This window comes from Seriola aureovittata, chromosome 8 (genome assembly GCF_021018895.1).
Source record: "Seriola aureovittata isolate HTS-2021-v1 ecotype China chromosome 8, ASM2101889v1, whole genome shotgun sequence".
NCBI classification, from domain to species: Eukaryota; Metazoa; Chordata; class Actinopteri; order Carangiformes; family Carangidae; genus Seriola; species Seriola aureovittata.
The window spans coordinates 10100506-10126626 of NC_079371.1; the positions used below are offsets into that span (position 1 = coordinate 10100506).

General features: G+C 40.9%; 1 protein-coding gene across 5 annotated transcripts in view; it reads left to right on the forward strand.

Moving 5' to 3' along the window:
- si:dkey-237h12.3 (teneurin-3) overlaps window positions 1-26121 on the forward strand; it is a 179167-nt gene that overhangs the window by 134048 nt on the left and 18998 nt on the right. For 4 of the 5 annotated variants that reach the window (XM_056382542.1, XM_056382544.1, XM_056382543.1 and 1 more), the window contains 11 exons: window positions 550-735; window positions 3151-3171; window positions 3684-3707; window positions 4806-4952; window positions 5531-5747; window positions 10811-10930; window positions 12922-13183; window positions 14222-14489; window positions 15525-15668; window positions 23546-23795; window positions 25481-25501. In XM_056382542.1, coding sequence (XP_056238517.1) covers window positions 550-735; window positions 3151-3171; window positions 3684-3707; window positions 4806-4952; window positions 5531-5747; window positions 10811-10930; window positions 12922-13183; window positions 14222-14489; window positions 15525-15668; window positions 23546-23795; window positions 25481-25501 — 1660 coding nt within the window. The remainder of the gene's footprint in view (window positions 1-549; window positions 736-3150; window positions 3172-3683; window positions 3708-4805; window positions 4953-5530; window positions 5748-10810; window positions 10931-12921; window positions 13184-14221; window positions 14490-15524; window positions 15669-23545; window positions 23796-25480; window positions 25502-26121) is intronic. The other variant, XM_056382545.1, reaches the window with a different exon arrangement.

The window sequence follows — 26121 nt, forward strand, 5'->3', positions numbered from 1 at the left end:
TGTGATACCTTTTAGAGGAAGCGTTATCCTCGTTTTTTTATTTTTATTTTTATTTTTCCTAAACTATTCATTGTGTATTTTCGCAAAGTGGCAGCTGAAGAAAAGTGGAGTTTCAATGCTCTGACATTTTTGTATGTCAGTTGCGTATCCTGCTCCGCACTCATTTAAAAAAGAACTGTGTACACGGCAAGTCCATTGAGATCCATAAAGCAAGAGAAGGCAGTAAAGGCCTGACATTTTCCACGTAAAATGATGCTTCTTAAGATCTTCTTTAATAGATGGCAGTAATTTTGAGCCTCTTGACGAAATACTATCATACATTAGTAGTTGCCTTATAATGCCAGGATTTTCTATCAAGCAGTTTTTAAAAAATGGGTCCTTCACAATTTAACTTTGGCCCTCTCTAACTGAGGGAACTAACACTCCTCAGCAAACAACAGAGTGTTTTTCTTCAGTTGCAGGTGCAGAATATAAAAAGCGGAAGAATAAAAAAGTGAGTTTTTCACAGAAAAGAAGTTACATGTCTCTTTTTTTTCCTTTTTGCAACAGAGGTGTGTGTGGTGGACTGCGGTCCCCACGGCTCGTGCATCAGCGGCGTGTGTCACTGCGAAGAAGGCTGGACAGGATCAGAATGTGAGCAGAGGGACTGTCACCCACGCTGCATCGACCACGGAGTCTGCCGAGAGGGCAAGTGTGACTGCCACCAGGGCTGGACGGGTGAACACTGCACCATCGGTGAGCCACGGTGACACATACAGCACCGTCCACCTACACACACGTGACAGAAGGGCATGAACTACAGGAAATTCATTTATGGACAGGCTTAAAAGGGCAACTTTGGAGTGTGAATGTCAGTATATCCCATGCAGTTTCAAGCATCTGTTGGAAGGACACAGATCATGACACAGTTCTGTTGCTGCCTACAGACTCTAAGCATGCGGCTTTGCATGACAAACTAGTGACTAGTAGTTTCTGTAGATGTTTTCAGTGGGTAAATGAATAAACTGCTGTGTTTCTTGCAGTTTATTTTCCAGAGATAACTGTAACTGTATCAAACACTGGCCAGAATCTCCATCATTGGCTTCATTGTTTTTCCTGTTATTGATTAGGCGCAGTCAGTGATGGAAAGTGACTGAGAACATTTACTTAAGTACTGCACTTAAGTACAATTTTGAGATATTAATTAATTAAGAGTATTTCCATTTTATGTTACTTTCTACTCCCACTGTATGTTGCATTTTTTATAGATTAAACTATACTAAGCAATAGAAACAATATAAAACCATAATTAAATTGAACTCCATCTTTAGCAGATGCACTTCATCAACATCAAAAATGTTGCATGTGTAAATGTTTGAATTAAATGGGTTAAAACCAACATTCCGTTCTGTCAATGGAGACAATCTGAATGAAATTTAATTTTCTTAAATGTTGTTGTTATAATTTGCTAACTGTCAAGCATCTTTCAAAAGAAAGAAAGAATCAAAAGAAATGAGAAAATGTGATCTATTCTTTTGGCCAGCCGTACTTCACTTTTCATTCTTTTTTGAAATCTCTTTTCTTTTTTGCAACACCTCACAGCAACTTTGTAATTTTTCTATCACCCATTTAGATATTCCACCTTTCAGACTGCTGAAGTGATGCTCTTGTATTAGCAAGTCAAGGGCAGGTATTTAGGGAGCGGAAAAGCCACGGGAAGGCCTCTTTAGAATATCATTTTTCTGGAATGGCAGTGCTTCACCTGGCATTAATGAGGATAATGAGTTCTGAGATGTCACTTCCTATTGACCTTTAACTCAAACTTCGTTGACACCTTACCCCCTGTCAAAGGTCCTGTAGTTAAACCCTGACACGCCGCGTCAAACAGCATTCCCCCAAGTGTCATCTCCAACCTCTCAGTGACGACAAATTCCCTGAGAAACAAAGATCTGGCACTCTCCAAACTGTTGAACCCTAATTACGTATTTACAGAGATGGATCCACAACGCGGCTCCATCTCTGAGGGGGAGAGGGGATTGCAGTGAGGGAGTTGTTGGAGGGGTCACATTCCTGATCGTATTAATCTTTTCCCTCCTCGGGGCCGACTGTGAGCCGTCCATTTTCTCTCTCTCTCCCCCTGTTTAAGGCTCCCGTCAGGAAAGTAACTCCTTGCTTTGGATGCAGAGGGGATGAATGGGCAATGCATTACCTTTTCTTGGAGAACCGGGAGCTTATTTTGTCTTTCAAACCCTGAATAACTGCCATTTGCACAAAGCGCCTTTTAATCACATTACATGGCCAGAGCATGAATAGAGGACTTCCTTGGCCATTCTTCTGTCACACATATCTAGATCCTGTTTTATATGCAAGACTTAACCCACTGTCACTGCTTTCTCAGCACTGAAGTTTACCACTAAGGTGTTTGTGATTCGTTTTAGTGTACTGCTGTTTCATTGCCGTGCAGTTGTTGAAATCACTGAAGTGGAGATGACGGCAAAATTGAAAAGAAAAAAAAAAAGAAGAAAAAGTTTAGTATTCTGCTTCATGATGCGTTCATATTAGAGTGCGGGCGAAACTACATACCTCTTGACAAGCAGACAGGAAAATGTTTTGAAGCAGGCCCAGATCAAACTGGCTCATATAGTCTGAAAACAAAGTGTGTTATAACACTCAGATATTTAGAGAAACAGTGTGTTCCCTTTGTGTTAGCCTGTCTTGCTTTGGCAAAAGCTAAGCAGATGGAGAGTGTTAAAAACGAATATTTTACTGAGCTTAAGATGCTGAATTCTTTTATGTTGTTCCTATGGAGAGAAATATAATCACCATCCAAGGCGCTTCTACAGAAAAAAGTGATGATTTTGACCGTGGAAGCATTTATTATTCTGATTAATCACTTTCTGCTTTAATTAACATCCACACTCTAAGTTTGTCAAACAGTGAAATTTTTCCCCCTTATACTGAAGCTAAACTAAGAATCTAATCTTCCAAATCTGCAGCTTCTGTCTTTTTTGTCTCTCTCTGTCTCTCAAATCAATTTTCTACTTGTTTTCTCTGTTTGCATTTCTTTACCTAACTTCTGCTTATATCCGTTCTCTTCTCTATTTTATGTCTGTATGCCTGTCTGCCTACCTATCTGTCTCTCTCCAACTCCCTCTTGGCTTACATGTATAGCCCTGGATTCCAGAGTATCAGGTAAAAAAAACTTTCACTTTGCTTGAGAATTATATTCTTCATGCAAGATGTTTTTTTCTGGTCCAGCTGAACACCTATGTTTTGCTTATAAAAAAACAAAAAACAAAATGTAAACTCTTGGTTTTTTTTTGTTTTTTTTAAAGAAAAAAAATAAATGGGTGAGCTCGCAGCTCAGTCATATCCTGTCACTCATGCTTAGTATTAGCTATTCAGCTCAATCACCATAACGACTGTGCTTTACATACACAGTTGAGAGATTGAAATTAGAGCAGAAGCTGAAACGTGGCAAAGGCAACAATAATCTTCGGGAAAAACTACCTGCAAAAGCTTCTTTTCCAAATATTGAAACAAAGTTGGCAGGTACATCAGCTTTATGCCAGCAACCATTTACACTTTTTGTGCTCCCTGTAAGTTACAATAAGTAAATGTGTTTGTCAGTCTTAGCTCTCTGCCACCTCAGAGATAAGTAATTTTCTTCTCCAAATGTTTCCCTTTCCTCGGTCGTGTAATAGGAGCAGTCAAGATAGGATATAAAGGTAAATTGAACCACTACCCCCCCAGGGAGATTGTCACAAACAATCCCTCCCTTTTTCTCTGTCTTTCCTAGCACGGCGTTTATACACCTGTTCTATGTCCGAGTCGATCATAATGTTTCTGCTGTGATCCTGCTCCCCCCGATATGTCCCCTCATCTCCTGTCCGTCTTAACCAGCCTCACACCAGACTCCACGGTCCCTTCTCCCCACCCCACACCCCCCTGTCTTAATTCCCTGTGTCTGCCAGATTAAACGCCCCAAACTGGTGTGGTTTAGTCATTTTTCGGCTCCCTGTCTTCACCCTCCACTAGAAGGAATGTGATCTGACAGCAAGTGCTCTGTTTTCTGTATATGTAGAGACTCTTGATCCTCCCTCTTCTTCCCACACTTCTTCTCCTATTTACATATATACTTCCCTCTCCCCTTTGATGTTGCTGTTACTTCACATGAGTGTTTCTAACGTCTGCAATGGGCTGTTCCTACGTTCATTATTTTCAGGCAAAAGAAATGAACTCCTCTTAAATGGGATTTATGCAACTGTGAACTCACAGAGAATGTTTTAAATATGCATTCAAATACAAAAAAAAAAAAAAAAAGTGAATTTGACTCCAATGCAGCCCTTGATTTGAAAATGACACTAAGAGAATTCACGGACCCAAATAGAAGTCAACTGAACTCAATAAGAGCCATTCAAACTTTGATTTAAACATAAAAAACTCCATCTGCCACAAGGATTTGACTCATCATGCATTTTTGGTATCTCCCATTGGCCTGTTAAATAAACAGCTCAGCAGGTTTCTCCCTTTTTTCATCCCATACATTTCACTTCTCAGTGCAGCTGAACCTGCTTCTGAAACTCATGTGAAACGACTGTAACTCCACACACCCTCCCCCACATCCCCAGTCCTGTCAGAGGTGTATCGTACTGTATGTTCACTCAATACTGTCTTTTATCATTTTTGTCCCTCCTCTACCTCTGTCCACTCAAATGCCCCCAACCCCTTTGCTCTTGTCTCCCCCCCCCACACTCCCTTTTCTACTCCTGATTTTCTTTCTCTGACTTGCTCGGCTGTTTGACACATACATGATGTGTTGACAGACGGCTGCCCCGGGCTGTGCAACAACAACGGGAGGTGCGTCCTGGATCAAAACGTCTGGCACTGCATCTGCCAGTCAGGATGGAGAGGGCTGGGATGCGATGTAGCGACCGAAACGCTCTGCTCAGATGGCAAGGATAATGAGGGAGGTAGGAAGAAGTAAAAGCCTCATACAAATAGTCTTTTAGCTTCAGAAAAATGTGTGTGTTTTTATGTGTGTGTTTGTGTATGTGTGTGTGTCACTTATTGTGCCAGACCGCAAATTGGCTTTGATGTGGCTCCTCAGTGACAGTGCAAACAAACAAAACAAATCAATCATACATAAACTCTCACTGGAAGGAATATGCAAATGTTGTAGCAGAGCAGATTGTTCAACAACGTGCTTTAAAATATACAGTAGATCAATTATAAAAAAGTAGTTGAGACTAGAATTACTATTAATACCCCACAAGCTGGATTTTTAATAAACTGCTCCTCAGCCTGATCAACAAGCCCAGAACTTTTGAGGCTCATATTAGGTGACACACTTTTCAATAGTTCATACTTTAATGTCAACTCAGGATCTCTGCTGTCACTTTAATGAACTTAAGTTCATGTTAGAAGTCATCTGTGTGCACCAGAGCTCAACAAAGTAATGGAGATGCTCACGTTTTCTTTGTCAAGCCCTAACACATCCAGGTCAACAAGGCTTTCCCTCCCTGACTCAACTGTCCCTCCTGTTTTCCAGATGGGCTCATCGACTGCATGGACCCAGACTGCTGCACTCAAATCTCCTGCCAGGGTCAGACCTACTGTCGTGGCTCACCTGACCCCACTGCCATCGCAGGCCAGGGCCAGAGTTCAGCCGCCCAGCCCACATCGAAAGGCTTTTATGACCGTGTCAGTTTTTTGATTGGTCCCAGCGGCAGTCATGTGATACCCTGGGATAACCCGTTCAACAGCAGGTAAGCGGCTTAATGAATTACTGACAGCTCCTTAATGATTTGGATCACGTTAGCTGTTTGCTGTCTCATTACCAGTTGGGGAGAGGCACCTGTGTTTGTGCAGCCACTCTGAAACGTCAAAGAATCTCACATCTCTTAGCCTGTGCAGCCCCACTGACAAGTGTGTTTACGGTGGTATCACTGCCACAAGCATTTTTTTTTTTTTTTTTTTTTTTTTTTTTTTAACAAGTGAAGCTTAAGTAGCTCAAGAGCTCTTGTTCCTTGCGAAAAACATCCTTGATGGCTGTAAGAACACGAGGATAAGGTTTCGTACACCAAGGTAACAACAACAACAACATGTGGTCTTCCAAATTGGAAAGAAAAGCACAGCAAACATTTCTCTGAAGAGACTGTTTTCACTGCACATGAATGTATATCTTTTATCAGAAACCTTTTTTTTTTTTAATCATCAACAAGCTGGCCATCACACAGTGTATTTGAATATCTGAGGCTGGCCCACTTAAATAGACTTTCTCTTTGATATTAGCAAGAAAGGGTTTCTTTCTAGAAACTGTCTCTCCAACAGAGAATCACATTAAATCAGCCGCATGAACAGAGAGTCTGCAAAGAGCCAAGAAGTCAATGCTGTTTTTGTGCTATGTAACAGCAGACAATAGGAAATGGATTTTTGTTTTGTACATTATTATTGGGTGCAAGATCTATAGAAATTACACATATTGTGGCTATTATTTGATACATAATTAGCTACATTTTCCATTTTGCAAGTTCATAAAGTTGCCTTTTAGAGGCGGGGGACTGTTAAGTGTTGCACATAGTGTTACTTTTTAGCCACGCTAGTTGCATGACTGTGCATGGCAATGTTGATCTGTCGTTTAGCCCACCGCTTTGCTCCAAGTGTCTGAAGTGTCTCAGTAACTACTGTATGGATGGGCTTAAAATTTTGTCCAAACACTCATATTCCCCTCAGGATGAATTGAAGCCTCTTTGGCGATCTCTTAGCATTTAATCAAGCATCATCATCAGCTCAAAATTTTAATTTGTCCAATTCGTTTAAGACCTTGAAGGAGCTATTTGTAAGTTTTGCTATTGCCAGCGTTGGTATTAACAGCTGTTTACTTATCAGTCTAGAAGAAACGTTGTGAGTTCACCATCACACAAATCAAAAATCAACTGTCTCCAGCTGTGGAAAAAGCAATACCAATCTTAACGCTTGTCTCTACCACCTCTTTTCTCCTACTAAAGTTAGCATGCTAACCAGCTAGCCCCAGCCCGTCTGACTCACTGTAGCCTCCAATCTGCCCTGAAGATGTAGCGCTGCTCAGAGACCGTATTATAACTTCTTCTGTAATTGGAACAATGGCTAACGCTCTTGTCAAGTGACAGTTATCACAACTCGCTCCTGGCCAGAAACCACATTCAGCGGCAGAGAAAACTTAAAAATAACCCCTTTTAAAAGTGAATGAAATTTACATGTGCTTTGTGTTTAATGCTAATTAGCAAATCTCAGCATGCTTTCATGTTAAGAACAAGATGGAGAACGTGGTAACCATTATACCTGCTAAACATCAACATGCTAACGTTAACTGAAATCATTGCTGGGTCTGAACAGACTCACAGACCAGCTAGCATGGCTATAGACATTTCCCTCACATTACTTTTAGTTGTAGGATTTATTTTCCTTTGCATATCACTCATACAGTAACCACAGTAGCTACCTACAGCGCAGTGAATGTGAACAAAGTGTATTAAACCTGTGACCTTCTAGTTTTGGGTCTCTCTTTTCATTCATGACACCTTGCAATGTGACCGCACATTTTTCTACAGCTTGTTCCAGAAACTAAAGTTTTAAGGTGTTTATCCAAGGTAGAAACAATGATTGAAAAGTTTCATATAAAGGGACAGAACACTTTACCCAGTAATAGACTAGCAGGCTACATCAATATGCAAACTGAGGAGACATAGTTATATTTTTCACCAAGAGCACACATCTGTTCACAATCAAGAGTAGAGTTTATTTTGTGACTGATGTAGAGGAAAATGATTGCCAACTGTGTGCAGAAGGCTTTGGGAATATTTCCTCCAATAGTTTAAAGTAATCCTTATGTAAATAGCATGCTTTACTGAAAATATAGAATGAGGCAATTCCCCCCCAGCCGGGTTCTCAGTAATCCTCATCCTCATTGTCTTCAGCTTACTGTCGATTTCATGTCTGGCAGTGGCATTAGCTCTCTTGCTCAAAATATTCATTTGCCTTTTTATCTCCTTGTAGAAGTTAGTTTTACAATCAAAACATCATGGTGCATTTTAGAAGCTCAGCAAACATACATACCACTAAATATGACAAAATGAATTACCTTTTTTTTTATTGTATCTTATCAGCACAAACATTACACATGTGAAATAATTTTTGGGAAGAGTCACGTAATGAAGTCGAATTTAGTCATGACAGAGTTTGTTTGGAGACCCATATTTTTCAAATATTCATTTGAGGTTATAAAGTGAATTATTTATTGACAGCCTTTGCAGAGTATACATTATAAAAAAGTCTCTGACGCGCTTGAACAATGCCAGCAGAGCATCAAGACTTCCAAAAGCAGCGGTGACTGTTATGTCTAGTCGTGGAGTATCTGATGTCTTAACAGTACAGTGATGGGAAACAGTTAGAGGTCATTCCTCTCCCTCCATTTTTAAGAATGCATTGTGTAAGCAAAGAGAAAGGGAGCAGATTTCAGTGTGCGGTCGGGTTTCAGAACTCGGCAGTGAACTCGTCCCTCGTACAGCACAGAGAATAAAACATGTGTTGTGGTTTCGGCCCCCCCACCCACGCTCCCTGCCACCACCACCACCAGTCCCCCAGCTGTATCACGAGTCCCAACACAAGTCTCCCAATGGGTTCTCAGATGGTGTTTTTTTTACTGCCGGTGTGAGACAGTGACAGATATGAATGATTGTATTATATGATTCATTTCTGGGGTCTCAGCAGGTGGTGTGAGTTGCCGTTTGTTTTGGAGATTCGGCTCTTGTAGCATCTGTCTGCCTCTCTAAAGATTAATAGAGACACAGGGAAGAAGGAGTGAACCTTCGCCGGGGCTCTTAAGTGGCCTTGTTCCCCGAACCGGTAAATAAAGGATGGGAGACGGTTGTGCCAGGCGTGGAGCGGGAGGGAAATAAGAGGGGCTAAAGCTGTTGATCATCCCCGTCTCATATACGTAATGACCCGGAGATAAAGTGGCAAAATGAGACATCTTTTGCCCACCAGTGACAAATGCAGAGGGAACACTTTTAAAATTCTGCTCTGTGGTTGAGAAGTGGGGAATGATTAAATGTTGATGGAGAAATATTGCATTGTCTCCTCTACTTACTTTCAAACAAAGGACTGACTTAACAAATTACTTCACACTTGAGAATATAGGAAAGAGAAGCAGTGTTGGCCAAGTTTTACCGGAAGGGCCAGCGCTCATGTTGAATAATCACAGAGGATATCTGAGGCTTTAATCATGTATGAACCTTCCGTGTCTGTGATTTATGAAGCAAAAAACGTCAAAGAAAATACAGTTTTTTCAGTAAAAGCGAGGGAGGGGATCCTGGAGGTGGAGAGCCTTTTGACCAGAAGCAAATCCATTTGCCAGCAGGGAAAATATGGGTGGGTGGGGAAAGTGAATGAGTAATTCTCTCCCATGCTAGAATAACTACCACAGAGGTGGCCTTAAGTGAAGTATTTAACCCTCCCCACCTGCTCTGGTGGCACTGCTCTTTGGCCAGTAGTAGGAGGTAGGTTATATAAGGCAGCCACCAGGTATGAATGTAAGGAGAAAAAAAAAAACACAGGTGGCAAAGAAGATCTTTGTTCAGAAAACCTTTCCTGCATTTATTTATTTATTTGTTCCTCCATAGACTTCAAACTAACAAAAACCTTCATGTTTTAACATTTCACTCCTCAACAGTTTGTATTTTTTGTGTTCAAGTTACATTTCCTTTTCACATCGGCACTATTTATGACTTCACCTCTCTAAACTGCTGTGGCGATTCATTTGTATTGTAGCATTGCACTTCTTTTGTCAAACCCCCTTTTCATTTTTTTTTTTTCTGTGTGACAGTTTGCCTCCAGCATTGCATTTTGTTGTTCTGAATTCCTATAAAGTGCCTCTTGACACGTCAGGCGCCAAGCTTTGCAACTTCTCACATCAAGAGGATATCTGTAACCGAGCTGAAGAGCTCGTTTTAACACAATTCTTGTTGATATATTATCTTTCATCACAAGTATTACCACAGACATTTATCACGCTAGCAAGCACAAGACTTGGGTACGACATTGACAAAAGACTCATTTTTGAAAGTAAAAGTACTTGCAAAGAATAATCACGCTTTGATCGCATCGTCTCGAAAATACAATTTAGGGTAAATTCTTAATTCAGCAAGGTCAGAGCGATAACAATACTGTGAATATTTCACTCACGAATTTCATTTGATTTGCCCACTGCTGAATATATTGTACACTTCATTTACCAAGTGGAGTTTAACAGGCTGATTATTTAACTGCGTGTATATTTCATGTTAGCTAGATAAGATGTGTATTTTACATTCAAAGCTTTGATGCCCACTGTTTTCGGTGCTGGCCTCACAGACTGAATTGCCCTAAAGAGCTATATGTTTGTATGTTGCATCCTGTCTCTACATAATATTGCTTTTAATAGAAATAGAGCTTAAGCATGAGAAGAAATTTACATCAATTTCTGCGTCCTTGTGGAAAATAAATGCTGCAATACATGTGCAACATTCTGAAAAATCTTTATAGTCCTTGATGTCTTGAAACCCTCATCCTATTGAATTATGGGCTTCTAAAAGCAGTAAACAGACACAAAGAGGTGCTCTGTGAGGTGGCATTTTCATGAATAACAGACACTGACATGTGTGTGCTTCTAAGGCTCAGTAAATCATACCTCCCTGCTCATGCCGCTGGCAAAGGAATAACTGTTGTTAGCAACTGATGCCGTAGCCGCTTGTTGATGCCGACTGGCATTGTTTGTTTACTCAGCCCTTTCTGTGTTTGTTTGCCCACGCAGCCTGGCATCAGTCATCCGGGGTCAGGTCCTCACAGGAGACGGGACACCGCTGATTGGAGTCAACGTGTCTTTTCTGCACTATCCAGAGTACGGCTACACCACCACGCGGCAGGATGGCATGTAAGGGAGTCTCTATGCACACACGCATCCATAGGTGCCACATGCAGGTACACAGTGATCCATCTACATTTACCAACACTGATTTACATGTCCAAATAAACATGAGCAGTCTCTCACAGGCAGCTCAGCCTTTAGGTTCCACCTTTGCTCTTGCGGTGATTTATCTGTGCTATGCACTGCTGTCCCCAGACCAGTATGGAAAAAATTACACAGAAAGGCGTTCAGTGGTAGGAGAGTCGTCCTGGCAGTTATCCAGAAAGCATTCAAAACAAATCGAAACAGCAGCACATTGTGCCCCAGAACAATTCCTCATGCAAATGTCACAGTGGTGGAGGCCATTTTGAACCAGGCTGTTTAAAATGCATTGAATCAGCAAGGGTAGAATCAATCTGCCCACGGTGTAATAAAACATGGGATTACTATCTGACCTTCTCCTGCTATTACCACGGGCAGCTCCTTAATAATAGGAGTGCAAATACATACAAGACAAACGTATGTCACATATTTTAGAGGAAGGGTTCACTTCAGGTAGGAGCTTAAATTTGCAGATGCTCACCAGAGATAGTGAACCGGGTCGTCATTCAAATGCAGCAGACAGAGGCCATGTTTATGTGTTGACAGTGTGGAATAAAAGGCTTATGAGTGGCAGAGAATTGTACAGCTGTTGTTATGAAGCACAATCCTTGAGTCCCCAGATAGCTGAGGATTAGCTGATTTCTTCAGATATTCTGCCCTGTAACTCTTCTGACAAGGAGCGTGATAAATGGTCGGGGATAATCACACTTGGTTAGCCAACAGATCCGCTCAGTATGTTAAGAAGGAGGGGGGGGCAGCATCAAAGCCTGGCCTCTTGCAGCTGTGAGCTCCCCACTGCCCAAAGTGGAGAGAGCTCGAGAAGGAAGCTGTTGTAGGTCAGCTGCACAGCTTGGCTGTTGGCGCGTGTGTCCGTGTGTGTGTGTGTGTGTGTGTGTGTGTGTGTGTGTGTGTGTCATCCTGGGTGTGGGTTCATGCATGAGAGATGTGCATAAGCATTCAAATCTGTGAGGGTGTGTGTCTTTGTGCATGTGAATGCATGCAATGTCACCACACAGATGCTTTACCCCCTGGGTAGTGGAGCTCGCCGAATATATAGAGCAGCACTTCAAAGACTCGCCCTTCATTTCCAAATCAGTAACTTTTCCCTGAGTAATGTCGTACTAATTAAAACCAGTTCACCAGAGGAAACTCCCAGGACGCAAGACTCCAACCATATTCAACCAGAAAGTGTCTTCTTACGCCATGCCTGGTTAAACAAAAGTCATAAATTAGACTCAGTGAATGATAATAATATATGGAGGCTGTACGGAGGGAATTCACTTGAAAGGGAAAAGTTCTCTCTTCCATTGAAAAAGTATTATCAGGCTTAGTCTTGACATAAATATTTACTTTGCTTCTTGGCACTTCAAGTTAAATTACAAAAAGTTATAACAGCCCACGTTTTGGCCATCATTTTAATCCATAATGATAAAATCTTACACAACAAGTTAATTGCTGAGATGTGGAAATGTGACAAGATTGCTAAAGAGAAGTCCTGAGGGGTGAGAAGCAGCAGTACTCGTACAGTCATACAGGCTTCAAACAAACCCTCATTCACCTTTAACCTACTGTTCTTGTCTTGCACACACTGAATTCTTGTACAATAAGTGATAAAGTGGTTTATAGAAAGAACTGACTTGTTTACACAGTGTCTGATGATCTGGCGGCTTGTATATCTCGCCCAGTCAGATTTTGATCTTCCGATGTTGAAATGTTCTCAGATCTCAGCATTTACTTTAGTGAGTATGTGATGTCATCATGCCAAAACTATGAAAGTAAGTTTTAATTGACTGGCAGCTTCTGCAAATCCGAATCTAGTATGTTTATAGTTCATGAATGTACTGTTTATCCTGTCACTTACTGTTTGTGTTTTACAATGTATTTTGCATGTTTCCATTTTATGATAATTTCTTAAGGTTTGACCTCCTGGCCAATGGCGGTGCTTCTTTGACACTGAGCTACGAGCGTGCCCCGTTCCCCACGCTGCACCGCACAGTGTGGCTGCCCTGGAACGTTTTCCATGTTATGGACACCGTGGTGATGAAGCGGGAAGAAAACGACATCCCCAGCTGCTACCTGACCGGCTTGTTCAGACCCAACCCCCTCATCCTGGCCACGCCCCTCTCCACATTGTACAAGACCTCCCCGGAGGACAGTCCCATCATCCCAGAGACCCAGGTGAGAACGCTGTCACAGAGCGAACACGGGGGCATCACATTACATGGCTTTTATGGTCAATTCCAAATTCCTGCTCGTATCTGATTGTTGTGAATGGCTTTAATAATTTAACCCATGTTTGATCCCAACATTACAAGCTGCAGTGTTCAACTCGACACAAATACGGAGTAATGATAATGCTGTTATCTTCCTTTCACCATGGCTTCTCTCGCTTATTTTAAATAGAGTCAGATTTGTCTTTCAGTTTGCCTTTGAGCTTTGATTGAATTCAGGCGTCTCCCCAAATACTAAGCCATAAATTGTCTCATAGCAACACTGATAAATTCTGAGGGCACATCGCATGGAGGTTACATGCCTCAGGATTTTGGTTTGTATCCATTTGGCTCAAATCAGGGTTGAAAATCCCTAAATGCAAAATGTGACTCTGCAGCTTTTACTGTTTAAAGTGGTTAGAAAAAAATATATCTGTGTTATATTTTAGGGAAAATATCCAAATCGTCTGGACATGCTTCAGCATGAGTATCACGGCAGTCTGAGATGCAGCCTAGTCAAAAATTGGGACTCTGCAATAAAAAGAGAGTGAAACTTGTCAATTATTAGAGTCGTGGTGTTCAAGTAAAAGTATTTATTTCTCTCACAGACTCAAATAATGAAGAATTAATTTATTGCCGGTGGAGTTGGCTCAATTTGCATATAGACTAATGTAGTCTGTGGTTTGGCATAAGAACTTATTTTAAATATTTTGGCTACTCAACAGAAACTGGTGATGTTTGCCTGGACTGTCTGAGATATAATAGCCTGTATGTCTGTAACTTGCGCAACAAAAATCTCTTACATGACAATAAGGGTTTGTTCTGACCTGAACCCCAATGTCAGAAGTGCAATATATCATGTTATATATTACATCACATAATTTTCTGTAATTCGTCATCCTCTGCATTAAATACCAGCAAACTCCTGTTGCTCCTGTTACTTACAGTAGGTCTAAACTTCACACTGTGTATTTGGCACCAGACTGACTGCTAATTAAATTCATAGGTCCTTCATGAGCAAGTGGCCATACCAGGCAGTGACCTTAACCTGGTCTACCTGAGCTCCAGGGCAGCTGGCTACAAGCCCATCCTCAAGGTGCTCCTGACCCAGGACCGTCTCCCCTTTGGCCTGATGAAGGTCCACCTGATGGTGGCCGTCATGGGCCGTCAGTTCCAGAAGTCTTTCCCTGCTTTCCCCGACCTCTCCTACACCTTCATCTGGGATAAAACAGACGCCTACAATCAGAAGGTCTTCGGCCTGGCAGAGGCTGTGGGTGAGTCCCTGCTCTGAAGCGCCAACTAAAGATGTTGTGTAAGCATAGGTTCGCTGATGGATACTCGTGCTACCTCCAGGCAATGAACCTTGGTTGAACTTTTGAAGATTGATTTTGTTTTTTTGAAATTGAGGATTATTTAGTCAGGGACTGCTTTTATTTCCATGTGCAATAAAGATATAGAAGGTGGTGTGAAATGGTGAAATCCCCCAGTGAGGCATTTTTGAAGGCCAGTGCTCTTTTGCTGACTTCTGTGTTTTGCATGTATGATATTTCAGTAGCAGTGCACTGATTAGAATATTGCCTATGAGGCAGTGGTCTGAAAAACCACAGCAAGGAGTCAATAGTCACAATGAAATCTAATGACAAATACTAACAGAATCTTTTGATCAGAGCATACGTAACAGGACATCTTGAACAATTGTTATTTTTTTAGAAGAATAATTTTAAGTGTCATCTTAAGGATGTACTTAGGTTCATATTCCTGTTCATGTTCCTGTTTGTGCAGAAGTACATGCACTTGCAATTTTACTAACTTGCACAAATTTTTTCAAAGGCTGAGGGATTACGTTAAGAAGGATGAATGTTAGAGCACTCCAGCTTACATGTTTCAGAGAAAACCCCCACAACCCTGACAATTAACAGGATTCACTCATGGCTTATGGCCGTGAACATACCAATGTGTTTGTGAGTGTAATGTGCTCCATCTGAGCCTTTATTGTTTAAATAATTCCTGCCACTTTACACACTGTTTCACATTGTGGTTTGTTTGCATTTACACAAGATAAAACAGACAAATGAGAGGAAAGCGCATAAAATATAAACTGCGCAGGTGAGACACAGAAACCCCATGGGTCTCCTAAAATCATCCCAGCTGGGGAAAATTACATAGTCAATGAGAAAGCAGCAAGTACAGAAAACAGCTGCAACGTGTGCTGAATGTCTTACGGTGTACAAGCCTCATTGCTGCCGTAAGCGTCAGGTAAGGAGGTTGCAGCCTTGCTCACCATAGGCATCTGCTGTCATTACTTTCAGTGTCAGTGGGATATGAATATGAGTCCTGCCTTGATGTGGTGCTCTGGGAGAAGAGGACGGCGGTGTTACAAGGCTATGAACTGGATGCCTCCAACATGGGAGGGTGGATGTTAGACAAACACCACATATTGGACATTCAGAATGGTAAGAAATGTTCATATATTCAGTATGCGTGTGGGGTAGAGATAGGTGGCCTCTTAGGGTTACAAGCAGGCGGTCTTTACCCTGAATCACCGCAATAAATATCTGAATCAGAATGAAATATGGTTCGTCATCCCATCTGGAGATAATAGAGGAGAATTTTGAAGGGCTGATCATTCACAGTAATGATAGAATAAATCAGGGAATAAGTCACCAGGGTGCAGGGCTCACCACGGTTCCACACTACTCAGCTATTTTAGGAAGAAGACGGCCTCACGGCGGCTCATGAAGGCTTATGCTTTTGATGAACAGGCATCATGTTTAATTCTTGCATTAATTCTATAAACTAAATGAATTTCTTGCTCTGACATCAATCAGAATCACTTTAATCGCCAAGTACAATAAATGGACAAGAGTTTGTCTTTGTCGACCTGCTGCAGAGACACGAAGAAGTGAAACATGCATAATGGAACTATCAGATATACATACAGCATTGAGTCATTTCCGGGGTTATGGTACCAGGAGGTCACACTCTGTAATCTGGAGAAGCCAGTGCTATGTTACAACTGCGCAGGCAGTAATATGACTGCAATTATAAGAACTAGGCCTCAGGGTAGTGTGCATTGTCAGTTTGCCAGGCCGCTGTTTTGACATTAAACCCACTCCAGCTCATAATTGTTGTTCCAGTTGTCCAATGTAATTTGTGTCCCTTTCATCTTGAAAGTAGTCAAGGTTACAGTCTTGGCCTTCAGCAGAGTCCTTAGACTCTCACTGTCAGACTGGAGATTGTAACTGGATGTTCAGTTGTTTCAGATTTTCTAGCATAGATAGATAGATAGATAGATAGATAAGTTAGATTTTTGTGTCTTTCAGTCTCAGAGAGTTTTCTCAGGGATTTTCTTTGATGTTCCTTCACTGACAGCATCGCTGCCGAAGAGCTCAGCTTGGCTATGATCGATTTTTTTTTTTTTCTTCTGATTCGACTTTGTTATTTTCATCACTGAGGAAGAGAAAAGGTGAAGCAGTGCAAATGTTAGAGCTGATATAATTTGTAGATGTGGACCGGATATTTTCAACCAATCTTTCTCTTCTTTGTGCAGTTTTTTTGTTTATAGTCAGTTACATAACAGGTTCAGTGGAGTGTGTTTATAGTGTGTGGGTCAGCAAGTATATTGAACTGTCCTGATGTACTTTTTAATCAAGTCAAAGATGGTTTTCAGAGGTTGTTGTGTTGAGAACAGATGAACCAAATTCAACCACTTATTTTAAGATGAAATATTCCTTTATGTGATCTTCAGAAGGAGGCAATATGACCTGATACTCAATGATATCTGTATTAACACCCCTACAAAGCAACATCTAGCATGGCCTAGTATGCCTTTCTCCTAGCTCCCACTCTTGAGAGTTTTATTGTACACCTACACTCGCTCACTCAGAGGTCTCCCCATTCACCTAACAGGTAGGAGTATTGTGCTTTTCTGATTCACCTCCCTTTGCAGAGCTCTGTAGGAGCTGAAATAAAGTCAATTCCCCAAAAAGCAGCAAAAATGCACAAATTTAGCTCGATGAGCTTTTATCAGGCAGCACGTTGTCCCAGCAGCCATCAACACTTGAGTGTGCATCACTATGAAGCTGCTTCTCAGTAAAAGCCGCTGCTAGTAATTACTATGTCACAGATGCATTTATATTCTGTGCAATAGAGGGATAAATCACTTTAAAATGAAATTTCATTTGTTTCCTTTCAAGTGAAATGCCCGATGCTCAGGGTTCAGCAAAGGTTTGGTTCCTAAATGACACAACGTATCATTACAAAATGGTACGTATTTATTACCTCTGTGTGTGATTAAATTGTAGTTTATAAGGCGCCACCATGAGGTCCTGTGAGGTTGAAGAGGTTAATGAGGTTCACTGGTTTAACAGCACACCATTAAGGTGTTTGTGTGGCTAATTGTGCATGAAAATAGATGGTGCTGATACAGAATTTGAACTGCCATATATAATGAATTCTTTCAGTCTGTACTGTCTTCAAAACACAAGCAACACAAGCTGCCCAATCAAAATTTTTGTGGTCTCCATGTGGTATTTCTATAGCCCTGATGAATAGTTACACATATGCAGAGGTTTACATGAGCTCTGGAGCCTCCTCACATGTCCTCTGCAGCTGCCTGACACACAGTATAAATCCGGCTTTTGCCACTGTGTCTCTTTGGCCTGGTCCATCGAGCTTTATGTAAACCTTAGAGGTTATTTCCGTTACTAGATATTTTGGCAACCAGAGAAAGTCTGTTTTTAAGGAGGGAGGTTTGTGCAACCAGAACTCTGCCTACTTCTTGAATGTAGTCTTTTATAGCATCTTTCATGCACACCCACCAATTGGCAGGGGCAATAACATCCATTCCATCATACTCAGTGGGTTTGCACAGTAAAATCATCCTGCATGTATATTAGGTCCTCTCACATCTCCGAGATTGCACAAACTGTCTTTTGTCGGATATGTTTGTGGAAAACATGTCAGAAAACCAGTTTCTGAAACGGGAGTCTTCCTTTACTTTGTTCAGACCTTGATGCTACTTTGTCCTGCGTCTTTGTTGAACATTACAAGAACAGACATAGGGGCCCATTGCCGAACCCAATCTGTCAAGCCATTCAGAATGTGAAGTTTGTGAAGTGCGCAAAAGAACACTGAAATATGCCTCTAGCTTGACTGCTGCTGGCGCGTTGCTTTTCATCCCACCTGTCTCAAAGTATAGCACACCCATCTCCAAAGCCTTCGCTGTGGCGGCATTACAGTTGGAGTTGCAGTTGTTGTGAGATGCATTTGTGATCAACAGATAGGTGCAGCATGTGTGATATGCTAATGTTTGCTGCATCCTTTATTAGATTGAGCTGTGCTGTGTCTGGATTTATCAGAAAATTGGATGTTACTGTGCATGAAAAATCATCATGTGCAGGGTTGTAAGTGTACGTGGAAGCACTGATGACAGAAATAAAACAACAACCAGATGGTGTCGAGTTTTTCTTATGCAGTAAGTGCTGCAGCCTCCCCAAGGCTTTTTCACACTTTTCACTTGTCCTGTTACAACACCGCCCCAAAAATAAATGGCAAAGTCTGACTAAATTTAAAACATTCATAAATAGTTTAGCAAACTTGTGTTGTTCTGTCTCATTTACCCCCGTCTGACAGGAGCTTAATCAATTTCCCGAAAGGGTTTCATGCTCCAATCCTATTAGCTCGACCCAAAGACAGTGAGCTCTGTGAGACTGTGAAATGGTTTTGTTAGCGACTTTGGGATGCTAGTTTATACAGGGTTCACATCAAAGTATCATAAACCTATCTGTAATCCTATCTGCCTTTGCCCTCACACATATTCATTTTTATTACTGAGGTTGTGAGTAGGCACCTAGTTTTATCCGCATGCATTTTCTCAATCTGAACTGAATTATTCAGTCTTGCATCCAGCCACTTTTGGACATTTGAGATTTATGGCTCACGTGGGTTTTTGGGCAGGGAATGCAGTTCGATATCCTCGGTCGGCATGAAGATGAATCCAAATATCACTGTTTGCCTTCATTGCTGCTCCAGTATTGATTCTTTAATGCTGTAAACCTTGACTAATGTCCTCACCCAACACGTTAGCGAGCGGTGGTCCTCCGCAGCTGCACAGCGGTTTAGCTCCAGACATTTGCTATCGCTCTTTGTTGTGACTCCTGCTTCATTTTCGCACCACTGCAAACATCTGAGGACCTTTTCTCTCATCGTTTATGGCAAAAGACCCGAGCAAAAGCCGTCTCCCTCTCTCTGCCTCCACTCCAGAGCCTGTCAAACTAGATAAGGCAAATTGCTGGTGTCTGTGCTTTAGTCATGTCCTCCTGCCCGCCCCCCCCCCAATCTGCAGCTTGTGTCTATCTACTGTAAGAGAACTGATTCTTTATTGGACACAGGCAGAGTTCAGAAACGCACTGTCTCAGAGTGTACTTACTGTACAGCTCACACACTTTGAAGCAGTAAGATGTTTCCTGCCCACTTTTAGCCTCGACCATGGCGAATGAGTGCAAGCCCGGTGGTATTGTAGAGAATGACACAGTGCAAGGGAGAACAAAGAAGGACAGGGTGCAATTAAGACTCTCCTGCTCCTCCCCTACCAATCTCTGTACTCTCTATGTGTCACCAAGGTGACATTGCTCAGGGCGCTCTCAGTTTTTTATCAGGTATTGAGGTTCGGCCTTGCATTTGTACCATTAATCATCTCGAAAGCCGTGATGTCGGCAATAAAAAAAAATTTTTTTTCCCACTACATGACTAAACTTTGCCTTTTATCAAAGAAATGATTACGTTCTGTCATGACTCTGAGAAAGGAATCGAACAAATTGTCACCAATGCATGAATATGCATTATCAGAGAAGGTAGTGAGGAGGCCTTGCAGTTTGGGACAGTGTAATGTGGAATTATCGCTTCCATATACAGGAGGTAGGAATGTGAATACAGCAGAGCGAAAGCATATTTCTGTCACAGCGACTCTTTTAGTTTTCTATCTTCAGCTTCATTTTCTGTGATTGAAAATGGCCTTCATGTTTCCTCCACGTCTCTACAGTCACATTCACTTCATTCATTATACTTCATTTCTTTTTAATGCACTTTTATATTTTGATTTGTTTTTCAATGTCTTCCCGTTATTATTTGGAAAAATCTCCACTACTGTCGGAGCCTAACTATGTCTGAGTGTTTAATAATGTGGTAAATGCTGCGTGACATGCAGTTACATTACATTATAGGCTGTGTGATAGTTGGATGGAGCAGTACCGGAGTTATCTTGGAGTAAGAGAGACAACAGATTCTCAGAGTTTCTAAAAAGCCTGTTCTATTTTTTTTTCTCTTGCTTTTTCCCAACTTCTATCCAAAACTCAAAGACGCCTCCACACATTAATTTACTAGTCAATGAGCAAACACGTCCCTAATGGTTGGTCCATTCAGCTGCCATACTTATACTTGGACTTGAAGTCTCCTCTGCAAAATCTGTTAGTGAGTATTAGTTTGTTTGAGTCTTATGCAGAAAAACACAACTTTGTATAAATTGTATTTCTGCTTATCTCACATGACAACAGTAACTGCATCTCGTCTCAGAGAAAGTTGTGTTTACATATATATATATATATATATATATATACATATACATATACATACACATACACATACATATCTTTAAAGACTCCGAAGCCATTTTAGTCTGGTCACTTTTGGAAGTCCTCTTCTTTTCGGCCTGGGGCGCCGGATAGTCAGAAACCAAATTCCCATCAGAGCAGCTCTCCAGCTGAGACGTCACTAGCTTGATCCTCGCAACAATCATCAGCAGTAATGTGTCATGACCAAGTGTCCTTGAGGGAAGAAAACTGAACTGAACCTTAATCTGCTCACTCACTCCACAGTCTGCTCCACAGAAGAGCAGCCCAAGTTGTGCATGTCTGAGAGAATCAAAGTGAAAAAGTAGAGTGTCTCTACTAAGTGTGGACTGATCGTGGGGGGTAGTTGATGATTGATTAGTCTATTTAATCCATTCCATTATGCTGTCTAATAGCCTATGGTAAGACTTGTGTGTACAGTAAACTGTGATGGAAGTGTAAATAGAGAGGATCACGGCAGCTTGCCAAAATGACCTCAGCATTAATGTTTTGTTTTTTTGTTTTTTTTTTTCTTTTAAAGCTGAACACCAGCCAAACTGCAAGACGGCTATGCTGCTGTAACTGATCCATGTCCTACACACTGCATTAGGCTCCTGGATATGAGAAGCGTCTTTGTCTTTCCTGAGAATGTTAAGGAGCCATTACACAAACAGACATTAAGATTCTGGTCAGAGTACCAAGCTTATTTGTTATTTGTAGCTATGTTTCTGGGTGCAGTGTAAACCTTCCAGCTCAACTGAGAGTTTTCATCGCACTGTGTGTTTCATTCATTTAGCAGACACATGGATCACAGATCAATTAAAGTCCCAAGGTCGCGCATTTGATGGCGTCACGCATAAAGCCGTCCCCCGGACCTATTTGTCTTTGTTAGAAGCTCATGTATAGCGCTCTCGGATACAAAAGACGGATTGGTCAGATCGTCCTGTCGAGAGTCTCGCCAGACCGTGGCTTCATTTGAATTTGCCCTTCAATCAATTAAATCAATGAGAGGAACTAATCAGAGAAAGGACAAGCAGCATGGCCGCACGCTTGATTTCACATACATCCAGGGTTATGAAGGCTTACGGGATAACAACATTATGTGGCCATTCAGTGGAGTCATAGATCCACTAATTAGGACAGAGGCAGTGTGAACTCAAACAAGTTGCTGGATGTGAATAATTAAGTGCTTCTAGCATGCACTTCTTCCCTTTGATGTGCTTTTCCCCTTTGAAGAGAGTCCCACTATATAACCCCCCTAAAAAAAAAAAAAAAAAGCCAGCAAGTTCTCAGTGAAACATACGCGCAGTTATAAGGGGAGGTACAGTGTACTGTATTTATGTTCACCACCTCTCTGTGACCTGGAGAGGACAGGCTCCCTGTCAAGTAAAAAGAACATAATTTTAGATCAAATATACTTTAGCTTTGTGGAGGGTGGAGCAGTTCTAGAATAATGCATGGGACAGAATTATTAGGGTATATCACTTAAATTGATAGTCAACCGGATACCTGTGTACTTCCAACTGCTCACTGCACTATTTCAATCTGATCTCTGTTACTTGATCTAATACTTTGGATGACTGTAGTCTAAAAGTTATGATGAGAGCCTAATTAAACACCCTTAAATTATATATTAAACAAACCACACATTTATATTTTTTTGTTATGACAAAATACTTCCTAGTTAGGGCCAAAGGAATGTAGTAAGTAACCCTAGTTTTACTAATGCTTCCAAGAATTTGCATTAAGACTTCAATAACCGGAGTCAGCTACTTCACACTTTGGAGATTAAGAACTATTTGAAATAAATGTCTTAATATATCCTTGCATATTGAGCTAAATAAGCCAAATATGTTTTAATTTGGCCATTTTATAGAAAGTAGTAACCATTTATAAGCTAAACTGGAGACCATCTTGCAATGGTATCACACCAGCCGCCTGTCAACATGTTTACATTCTGACCAATGAGTACTCAGTAGTTATTACTGATAATTACTTATAATCTGCCACAATATGTGTCACAGCTGGAAATTAAGGTGCTTTTTGTAACATTCCACTCATAAATTCATAGGTTTCATATGTGTAATTAATTAATTAAGTAGGTGACGGTATTGTTTCCTTTTTTGTTTTTTTTTGTTTTTCTTGTCCTTCCTTATAGTAATAATATTTTGACATTTTGGAAAATATGTCAAAGTGTTTTTTTGAGTTAGATCAGAGGGATGATGTCAGTGTGTTAGCCTATCCTAGCCTAGCAACACAGGAAGGAGAAGAAAAAACATAACTTAATAACTGTCTAAATCTTGTCATTTTTATATTTGTTTGTGTATGGTTTAATCAAGCGAGACATGCTAACATGCTAATTAGGTAGGCGTGTCTTTGGTTTAAACTTGAACAGAGTCAGGCTAGCTGTTTCCCTTTACTTAAAGTCTTTATTCTAAACTAAGCTAACTGCCTCCTGGCTACAACTCCATTGTTAACACACAGAGAGGGATAGATTTTATCATCTGACTCTTAATGTGTCCTCCTGTGTATATGCACACACACACACACACACAATATTGTAAATTGAGTGTAGATTATTGTATGTTTCCATTTTAGCTGCGGCTGTCGCAGAAAAGAGAATCTCTGGTTAAATAAAGGATAAATAATGAGCTATTTATCTGCGACCAGTAACAAAAACACATGCTTTTAAACTTGCAAGTAACTGCTGTTTTGTGTACTAGGCATTCTTTACAAAGGCAGTGGGGAGAACCAGTTCATCTCTCTCCAGCCCCCTGTGATCTCCACTGTCATGGGAAACGGGCGGCGCAGAAGCATATCATGCCCCAGCTGTAATGGACAGGCCCAAGGCAACAAGCTGTTGGCGCCGGTGGCTCTGGCATGGGGCATCGATGGAAGTCTGTATGTTGGAGATTTCAACTACATCCGCCGCATCTACCCATCTGGCAATGTCACAAGTATCATGGAGCTCAGGTAAGACCAAGGCCTTGTTGTAGAGATTTTTTAGGTGCATATAAATGTGTTACCTGTTGATTCTTTACCTGTGTCCCACAATCAACTGTTGTAAATGCTTAAGTATTAATTAACCTTGAACCTTGCGTCTTCCAGTGTTTTTTTTTTTTTTAATTATCGCTTGTATTTCAACATTCAAATGATGCAAAGACGACATGGAACATACTGTAGTTAACAAAAATAGACCCTAATTTAAAAAAAAAAAAATCTGAACACACTTCTTACATTTAGTCCTCAATGTGGAGAGGGAAACTAAAATGGTATGGTGGACCAACTTCAACTCACACACATCTTTCCCCTACACATAGAAATTTGAAATCTTTTCCCTATCCATCTCCATAATTAGGAAAGACATCCTGTCTTCAGCGTGTAATTGGGATGATTTACACCCTCATGCCAAGTTGGCTTCTCTCAGCAGTGACACTGATTCGGCCAGTTGGCTTATTTCAAAGTAGCAGGTGTTGATTAAATGTACATTGGGCTATCATCCTACACGAGACACATAGATGACAAACATATGAAGACTGCCTTGAAAGGACATAGGTCACAGCACTGTTGGCGGGTAGCTGCACGTCAAGCGGTGTGGAAGTTAAGAGTTAAGATTATGAGGGTGGATGTTCACTGAAAAACCGAAGTGATTAAAAACATTCATACCTGCACGGTGATCAGCCAGGGCAAGTGACAGGGCAGTCCTCATGTGGGAAAGGTTACCACAGCATGAATGGGAGGCAGGGTGCTGCTGCAGAGGAGCATGCATGCTCAGCAACTCCTTCCAAGATAAATAATGGTTTAGGAAATGGTTTGTGTCTCCAAGCAACTACTTTACTCTGTTTACAAGGAGAGAAACAAAACATTACAATGAAGACATGTTGTGTTTGCAGAATTAAATTTAGTCTCACATAAAAGACACACCAAGGACAATTTTAATGCATTTTGATGGTACTTTCAATACAGATTTATATCAATACAGTTGAAAAAGTGCACGTTTCATTTGATGTTAGCCTCTTTCAAACATTTAAAGACCAAAGCAGTTTCAGTGTTTAGTATGTGTGATCCACTCTTCCTGTACAAGAGCCCAAATTCTCCATATGGGGATTCTCTGAACCTCTTTCAACTGCTCTTCGTGGAAAATCTGCATTTAGAGTCCGGCTTCAGTGGCCAACATAACAAGTGGGAGAATCAATACTTCAATATGAGTGGTCAAATTGAGAAAAAGCAGTGGCAATGCAGAATGAGGTTTTATGGAGACAGGAGCACACATTTTCCTCTGGTTTGTAACTCTCGGCCACAGTCCCACCTCGCCACTTTATGCCAAACACATTGTTGTTGCGTGCGACTTTCTCCGGTGGCTGTGTTTGTTCTTCAAGGGGATATTTTGACTTTCTGAGTTTCAGCTGTTTGTTTTTCCTTATCAGACTCTGTTTTTAACTAAACTCTGAGCCCTTGTTAGAACAATCTTTGCTTATTCCTCATGGTTTCAATAAGGAATAAAGACGTCAAAAAGAGTCAAGCTTTTATTATGACAAGCAAGCTGTCAGGCAGGCAAATAACAACCTTGAAAACGAGAGGTAAAAGTTTAAGATTTACCAATTTCCTTCTCTTGATTGTTCTTCCTCTCTTCCTGCTCACTTTGTACCCTGTCATAGAAATAAAGACTTTAGACACAGGTAGGTGTCTTATCTTAGTGCATGTTTTCTTGTCGCTCTCCTTACATCATCATCTTTATCATCTTTTTTTTTTTTTTTTTTTTTTTTTTTTTTTTAATAAATATACGAGTAACGCTCCCTTTTACATTCACCTTTAGCACCAGTGATTACTATGTGTAATTACAGCAAACCAATTATAGCCTGATTACATCCAAACAAGAAGAAGAGTGCACGGTCTTTTAAGAATTACGACTGTGCAAAGTGATTATTGACGACATGACTACAAGATACACTGGAACAGTTTTAAGACATTAAGTAATTAATATTAAAAAAGGATGTTATTGTAAATATATATAATCCGCATGTACTGTATGTATACATTATAATGCAGTCCAGGACAACAGTGCTGCAATTAACAGTACCATTGTGAAGCTTATAATTACATTTCCAGTGATGGTGTTTGGCAGATGCTCTTACCCGCAGGGGCTTACACAACTGCTTTGTATTCATAATTAAGACGACAGCATCAGATCAAGTGACTATGCAGATTGGTGGCAATTAGGTTGTCTCAGTGATTAACTTGACCATAAGTGCCAGAGGTGCTGCAGACAGTAAACTGGAACAACTTTATTAAGTTGGCT